At 55.8% G+C, this 8,474-nt stretch overlaps 1 protein-coding gene across 2 annotated transcripts in view; it reads right to left on the bottom strand.

Moving 5' to 3' along the window:
- Positions 1 to 7,484: 7,484 nt before the first annotated feature.
- Positions 7,485 to 8,474, bottom strand: part of CHCHD6 (coiled-coil-helix-coiled-coil-helix domain containing 6) — a 252,149-nt gene continuing 251,159 nt past the window's right edge. For both annotated transcript variants that reach the window (XM_086697267.1, XM_086697268.1), the window contains exon 8: positions 7,485 to 7,700. In XM_086697267.1, coding sequence (XP_086553393.1) covers positions 7,695 to 7,700 — 6 coding nt within the window. In that variant the 3' untranslated portion in view covers positions 7,485 to 7,694. The remainder of the gene's footprint in view (positions 7,701 to 8,474) is intronic.

The raw sequence follows: 8,474 nt of genomic DNA, 5'->3' as shown, positions 1-8,474 counted from the left end.
TCAGGAGACCCCCCCGCCACCACCCCCCCCACCACCTAGCAGGGAGCAGCTCAGCTCTGCCAGGGCTCCTGCCCCAGGAGTGAGGTAGTATCTGCAGCCAGCTGCAAGCTGCTGCGTTGGTGGCAATTTGCTCGGGAGCTAATACCAGGGTCCACTCCTCTCTGCCCAGCTCCTCACTCCATGACATGTCTGTGAAACTCATCCCCGTCCTTACAGGGAGCTCTGGTTTGTTCTTTTCAATTGGGGGCCAGTATCTTGTTGTAAGAGTAAACTACAACTGGCCCGTTCTACTGCCCATGGACATTTGGACCGTTTTAACTCGGCTGCTATGAAATAAAGCCATCTGAACATTCCTCCATGTACCATTTAGACCACATACATATTCATTCTCCTGCATACCGACCCAGGAGTAAACTTGCTGCATCACAGTGTAGGTGGATGTTTAACTTTATGAGAAACTGCCACACCATTTTCCAAAGTGGTTTAAATACTCTACACGCCTGGCAGCAGTGCATGTGGGTCCCAGCGGTTGCTTGTGCTCACCAACACCTGGTATTGTCTGTCCTCGTAACTTCAACCACGAGATGGGTGTGCAGAGGCGTTTCTTTGTGGTTTTGCCTTGCATTTCCCTGATGAGTCATCGGGATGGGGGGCAGTTTTTCCTGTGTGTATTGGCCTCTCCTGAGAGATTCCTGATACTACTCTGTCGGCTCTGGAGCAATTTATTATCTGCCCATAAACCCTAAGCTGGAACCGGAGGGAAAGAGGTTCTCCCTTTACAAGGCAAGACTCGCTGGGGCAAATCGTGAAGCCCAGGAAGGAAGGCGACATGGAGGAGAATAGTAAGAAGTGGAAGGAGACAGACCAGGTCCTAGTCACTAGGTTTAAGCTCTCGGATCCAGCCATGCCTGAAGCTTCCTTCTACACTTTCTCAATCATATGGATCAACATGCTCTTCTTGTTTAAGCCCATGTGAGCTAGGGTTCTGTCACTTGTGTGAAAGGGGTCCTAACTGAGACACCCCGGTCTGGATTCCAGGCTGCCCAGCCCGCAGCTCCCAGGGACACCAACATTCTTGAGGCCCCACCAAGCTTGGAACGGAAGTGGGGAGGGGTGGGGGGGGGCTCTGAATTCCAGGTGCTCCCCTGGCCCTCCCTGCTGTGGTCTGCACCCCACTTCATTATTGAGTGTGTTTTGAGCCTGAATAACCATGTAATTGGTTTATCTGTTCCATAGTCGAATTTCAGCAAATATGTTTTTCATAATTAGGTGATGTTTATTTAATGGGAATAACCGGCCCATTAAATTTAATGAGGCAGGTTATCAGGTATGGACTGGAAGTGTTTTTCCTTAAGAGCAGCCTGGAGGTGGCCGTTCCTGGGCTGGGGAGATGCAGGCAGGTGCCCTGTCTGGGTGTGGGAAGCCCCAGGGAGTGGGGACACAGGTGCGTCCTGTCCTCACAGGAAACAGGAGCGCACCCGCTCCCGGGACTCCCAACCCCCCTACCTTTTCTCCATTGCATAACATGCAATCATTGATTTTATTTTCTCTGTCCCCCCACCACCCACAGATCTCTAAGCTCTGGGGGGACAGGGTTTCAAACCCCTCCCCCTCACTGCTGCGTCTCCTGCGTCCAGAATGCCAAATGCACACAGTAGGCATTCAATGCCAACACTGGCTGTGCGAAGTATAAATAACTAAGGGAGACTCCTCCTGCCGCTGTGATCCCCCACGGGCTCCTGGGGTTGTCCGTCCCAGCACACTGTGGGCCCTACCCTGCCCCACTCAGGAATTCTCCTTTTTGGCAGGCTTCAACCCCCATCCCTGCCCCTGCTTGGCAGGCAAGGAAAGCACTTTATTCAAGGAGAACCGGGCTTCGCCAAGGGGTCAACCACTGGGCCCGAAAGCCCACGGGAAGAGACAGCCGTGCGCCGCCCTGACCGGAGGGCCCAGGCTGTGGGGGGCCACACCGCCACATGCATTCGGGAAAGCTTCGAGCCTGGGGACTACTGAAAGGAAATGTTCAGGTCAGTTTGGAACAATAGAAAACAAAGTCGATTATTAATAAACAAAACAATACATATCCATGATCCTGATCCCCCCCAGAAAAAGGCACTAACATTTCGGTGTATAATCCTTCTGGCCTTTTCTTTTTGTGAGTGTGTGTATATTTTTTACATGTGTATAGATGGTATTTTTTTCATCCCCAAATGGGTTCATACTGCTCCGTGCTGATGGCTATACTCCACACCCCCACTATCACCAGCTACAGAGTTATCTTATGGATATACCACCTTTTACTTAATGCACATACCCCCTGTTATTGGACATCTAGGTGGTTTCCAGGATTTTGCCATCGCTATAAACACTACAGTAAACAAAGTCATCGCTTCACCTGGCCAACTCTGGTTCAGCCCTCTCACTATGACTTAAGCTTCACCTCCTCAGAGAAGCCCTCCCTGACCCCACAGCCCGAGCACCCTGGGCCCCGAGCTCCCGGGGCCTCTCCCTAGAGGCCTCAGCACATGTGACCTCCAATGTCATTTGTGATTATGACACAACTCCTACCGGACTCTATACATGACACAATTCCTGCTAACTCCTCCTGCTAGACGATAAGCCCAGGGGGGCATGGGCCAGGTACTGCGTAGGATACAATAATGTTATTGGTTCCTTGGGTTTCCCTAGAAGCCATTCTGGGGTAGAGGTGAGGTTGCAGGATATTTATGTGGGAGTGTCCTTGGGGTCAGCACTAGTGGGTAAGGGGAGGAGGCAGAGGCCAGGTCCAGCTCTGGAGTCAGAACACTCTTCCAGGTTGCTCTAACTTGGGGCATGGGAGCTGGGCCTCTACACCCCATCCTATCAAGCAGCGAACGGATGTGAGTTCTGGCCTGCTGGGGTGTGACTTTGGTGAGGCAGCTCCCCAGCAAAGGCACTTCCCAGAGGGAGAGGCCTCAGGGGCGAGCGCTAGCTGCCAGCGGCTGGCCCTAAAGGGGATGTGGGTGGTGGGTCCTCTGCCTTCACATTTATAGAGCACCAAGCATGGGACACCTGTCACCCCAATCCCTGCAGGGGGTGGCATCTATGACCGTCTCCCTTTTACAGATGAGGAAACAGAGGGCTAGCGGCTTAGGAGCTGCTGCCCCCGGGCTTGGGGCGGGTGCTGGGGCTGTCTGGCTCCCCATTACACTGCAGACTAGGAGCTCCAGAGACGGTGCAAAGGCCAGGACGAACACCCCGGGACACAGTGCCTGCTTACGTGCTGGTTTCCTGGCAACTCATCCTGGGAGCCATTGATGTGTGCACGCTCCCAGTCGTCAGGAAAGACTGCGGATTTGGCTAGTTCCCTTTCTGTCCTGTCGCTCTCGCCTCACCTGTCTTGCCTGGGTCAGGTGCACGCACATCTGGGGTTTCTAAGTCTTCCTACATGCTGCCCCTGTTCGCGTTCAAACTGTCCACCTCTGCTGCTCAGACACTCCGTGTCCGGAGGTCTACCTTGCCTGACAGTAACATAACCACTCCAGCCTCCTCAGAGTTTGCTGGTCCATCAGTCTCGATGCTTCTATTTTCAACCAGCCTGTGCCCTTATTATTAAGGTGAGGTCTTTTGTAAACAACACATGGGTGGATTGTGTGTGGGGTGTGTGTGTGTGTGTGTGTGTGGTGGGAGGGGGTGTTGTTTTTGGGTGTATGTGTGTGCGTGTGGGTTTGCACACTTAAAAACGTGTCCCCCTGAGAGGTCATGTGATTCGCCTCCTCCCACAGTGGCCTCAGGGCGGGCGCTCTCTCCATCTGCTGTGACACTCTGCCCTTCCCGTGTCCAGTGCACGTTGGACTCTTCCTCCATGCCCTGCTCTCACCCCCAGCTCAGCCACCTAGAATGACTTGGGAGGTCTGCAGCCATACCTGTACCCGCTCGCGGGTGGATAAGGTGTTGGCACGCGGCCGAGGCAGTCAGGTGTGTGAACCAGCACCTCACGAGATCCTGCCCCAGGGCTCATGGCAACCTTGGCGGTGACACCAGCTCAGACCCTGCCTCGGCATTGCTGGGCCTCTCCAGGTCAGTAATGATGCTGGCAGGAAGGAACTCTAGCCGTTTCTTTTGCCAGGGTCCACACTCTCCATCTGGGGGTGAGGGATGAGGGGAAAGGTGCAGGACTGCCCCCCCTCCCCCCCAGCTGGGTCCCTGGAGTGGGTAGAGTCAAGCCTCTAGACAGCCAGGACCCCGGCTCCAGAAAAAGGTAGTGTCAGCTGTGTGCAATCTTGAGCAAGTTACTCACACCGTCTGTGCCATGGTTTCCACCCCTGGAAAGCAGGGACAGTAATGGCCCTACCCCCCACAGAGCTCTGGGACTCTAAATGAGTTAGCATTTACAAAGGGAGTGGGAGAGGACCCGGCACGTGGTGGATGTCTGATGGGACTACTCTGGAAGCTGTCCATCATGTGCCAACACAAGCTAGAAATGCACACAGGGGTGTGCACATGCCTGTTTGCACCCACTTCTCACACCCACCCAAGCACAGGCACAAGCACACAGGCCCACATGCTTGCTCGGCACCTCCCAGTCCTGCTGAAGTCCTTCCTGTGTGCCTGCGCCTCAGATCTGCTCCTTGTAGCAGGTGGCCTTGCCCTCTGGCTCTGGCTGGGTTCAGCTAATGGGAGGCACGCCCGAGGCTGAGGATGGCAGGAGGGGAGAGGCCTGGGCACCTCTACCTTCTCGGCCACAAGTGGGCACTTCTCACAGCAGCTGTGTCCCCTCAGTGGCTCCAGCTCCACTGAGTAGAGCCCCCATGGTATCAGCTTCCACTGGGGGGCCCTGCCTCTTCCGTCTGTGCCTGTAGCCCCAGGGTGATGTGAGTTTCCCACCGTTGCTAATTTCTGGGCTGTCAGGCCATCCATTTGGGTTTTGGCTCCTCCATCTTCGGAGTTAATTCCCTATATTCGGTCCCCTGTGTTTAAAAATAATTGTGAGTGCTGGGGCACCTGGGTGGCTCGGTCGGTTGAGCGTCCGACTTAGGCTCAGGTCATGATCTCACGGTTCGTGAGTTTCAGCCCCACTTCAGGCTCTGGGCTGACGGCTCGGAGCCTGGAGCCTGCTTCGGGTTCTATGTCTCCCCCTCTCTCTCTGCTCCTCCCATGCTTATGCTCTGTCTCTCTGTGTCTCTCAATAATAAATAGACACTAAAAAAAATTTTTTTTAAATAACCGTGAGTGCTTTCGGGTTTCCTGGTTGGACCCTGGATGTCACAGCCAACATTGGGTTTAATCCCTTAGCAACCAGGTAGGATGGGTATCAACACTCCCTTTCAACAGTCATCTGGCTGGGAACCTGAGCCCAGGAATGTCTGCCTCCAGGTGCACACGATGTGGGACACACCCCTCACCCATGAATGCTCTCTCAAGCCAGACTTCCTACCACATATGGCCACGTGGAGGGACTGGAGGTCCACAAAGGTGATACAGAAATGCAATAAATGCACACACACAGGCGCACGGAGCCTGCACCTTGAGCACACACGCCTTCCCTCCACGTTCCAATACAATGAGACAATGGCTCTGAGCAAGTACCCCCCCCCCCCCCAGTCCCCAGTAGTAGGAAAGAGGTGGAGATCGGAAGGGGGAAGGCTGGTTCTGAATTGAGGGGAATCAGGAAAATGGGCTGAGATCCAGGAGGAGAGAGCCTGGGAGCATTAGCAGGTGGTGAGCGTGGCTGGCTGCCTGCACAAACACAGTTCATACGTACAGATGGGTGCACGCACATACGTGTGCACAGACCCAAAGGCACCCGTGGACACACATACACAGATGGGCAGATGTCCACAGACCTATGCACACGCATGTGCACACACAAAAAAGCACCCTCTATACACATGCAGAGATGCATAGGTACACACACACACACACAAAGGTACCTATCTATATTTATACGCATCCACATGTGCACACACAAAGGCACCTATGCACACACATACACGCCCAGATGGAGAGGCGCACACACAGCTGCCCTCGACGGACTCCCGGGTAGAAAAGTAGAGTCTGAGAGAGATTCCTGGCAGATTGGGAAGTGGGACAAAGCCCTGGACACCAGAGGCTTCTGAGGGAGTCCTGAAAGGGCCTCAGCAACTTCCAGCTGAAGGATGACTCCGATTTCGCTTAAGCTCAATAATCCAGGTGACATGTGACCCCACCGTGCTGGCCTGACAAAGGGCCAGTGGCTTCTTGGGCTGCTGGGGGAGGCCAGGAAGAGGCTCAGGCCAGGGTACCCTGCTACCCACCAGGGCTGCTCACCCCCGCATGCACCCCAAATGCCTCCTTGTGTGTTTTGGCAAGCTGACCCAGAACGTGGAGACAGGGCATCTCCCAAAGCTCTTTTCCTCTCAGCCAATATGTAGCTTGGCCGAATAAAGCTGCCTTGTGCTACCTGCCCGGACAGCTGGACACTGCCGAGCCTCAACCCCCACTTGAGCTTTGTGTGTGAGAGTTCGGGGATGAGCAGAGATGCCTGGGCTGCAAAGCCGGAGTTGAGATGCAGGCTCTCAGCTCCAGATGGCGAGGGGCTCTCCAAAGGAACTTTCGCAGGAAATCCAAGGTCACCAGCAAGAGCAGCTGGTGAATCAGAAGCCCCATCTCAGGCTCCTGCTGCGTCCCTCACACAGCCCTGGGCCAGGCTCCGTGCAGCCCGGGTGTGGTCAAGACACCTCAGCTGGGATCCCGCCAGAAGCCAAGGACCGGCAGACCAGTGTGTGGACCCCAACTAAGCAGAGCACGTCCCAAACATCGTTGTCCTCTGCACTTCTCAATCCCTGTGTCCTTCACTGCAGCCCCCAGAATCACCAGCACCCAAGCCAGAGGTCTAGAAATCATCCTTGATTCTCCCCTATACCACTCAAATCCAGAGGCATGCTAACCTCGGCTGCTAAGCCTCGCCTCGGTCTGTCCCCCGACCTGGCCCACCAGCCTCCCACTTATCATGCCCTCAAGTGCCTGCAGGGCTCTCCTTGGCACTCAGTCCTGCCCCACTTGAGCCCACCCTCCCCCGAGAGCCACAGAGGTGTCACTCAGCCCTAACGTCGTGGCCTGGCATCCCCCTATCCCACCCAGCCCCTGATCTGCTTTCTGCAAAGCCCAGCTCTGGGCTCCCTGAGCCCTGCATCTGGGGTCCCACTCACCCAGCCTCTGGCTTGCCCAGCGGTCATCCATTCAGCTTCTACATTGGAGTTCAGACAGAGCCTCTGTCAGGAAGCTGGCCTGCTCTCTCCACTCCGTCCCCAGAAAGAACTGCATTCCCCTCATTTCATCTCATACCTGCTTCTGGGCGGCCTTTTGCTACTGCAGCATAATTGGGGGCTTCCACATCTGTCTCCCCTGCTAGGCTGAGTGCTCCCCAAGGGGGAACAGCCTGTTTCATTCAGCCTGCATCGCCGTGGTCCAGCACAGGTATGGACAGAGAGGAGGCAGCAGCAGCTGTGTGCCAGCCGAGAGAATGACTGAAAACAAAGACATTTGCTTTATTTGTTTTCGGACAGTAGCACATCCTCTACTTCCCAAACACATGGCAGCCCCAAGCACAGAGACATCCATAGGCACCCAGGAGAAAATGGCTGTGGCCCAGGGGTCTGCGGACTGTGGTCCCATCACTGGTTCCTTCTTCAGAGCTCCAAGTCACCGCCAGGGCCAGGATGGAGGCCTGCTCCTCAACCCTGCAAAGGAGAACAGGTCACAGTTCAGTCATGGCCCTCTCTTTTGGGAACCCCGCGCATCCCCAGAGCCTCGGCTCTAAAAGGGCCCCTGGCCCTCGGGATGCCCCATGAGTGTGACTGTTCGATGGAAAGGGTGCCCCCAGCTGGTCCCTGCAACCTGGGACTGTGTCTCTTCGTCTCCATGCCCACTCAGCACATGCCTCCGGTGGCCCATTAACAAGGAGCCTGTGCTCATCTGACCGCCTTTACAGACAGGCAGGCAGGCCCCAGCCCAAGGCTGCTTCACCCCGCCAAGGTCTCCCCTGCCTTCTTACCTAACCACTCTGAGTTTTCTAAGTGAAACCAGTCAGAGAGCGGGCTCTGCTGTGTGAGAGCCTTCACCATCAGGCTGCGTCTTGCTGGAACCTGCCTCCAAGGCGCTGCCCACATCCACACGCACGCACACATCCCCGGGCTTGGAAGGGACCACGCAGGTGCCGCCAGGAGCTCTGGGGAGGCACCTCCTGGTGGTGGGCCTCTGATACCCACTCCCTGACTGCCAGAGATGAGGGCTCCTGCCAGCTGGTATTTCGAGAAGCAAATCGCTATCAGAGATCCCCCCCGGCCCCATCCCGGCTCCACCAGGAGCCTTCTGAGGCAGAGGTGGGCAGAGGGCAGCAACAGGGTACGCTGTGGGCACCGAGGGCCTCAGGAGTCGGTGGAACATGTTTCTCCCGAAGGAACGCTGCACACGCCGCGCAGTCAGAGCAGGGCCGGCCTCCGCTGCTGCCAGTT

Source organism: Puma concolor, chromosome A2 (assembly GCF_028749965.1).
Source record: "Puma concolor isolate L17-30 chromosome A2, mPumCon1.1.hap2, whole genome shotgun sequence".
Classification (NCBI taxonomy): Eukaryota; Metazoa; Chordata; class Mammalia; order Carnivora; family Felidae; genus Puma; species Puma concolor.
The sequence above is the reverse complement of the archived record's forward strand: the minus strand, read 5'-3'. Positions and strand labels throughout refer to the sequence as shown.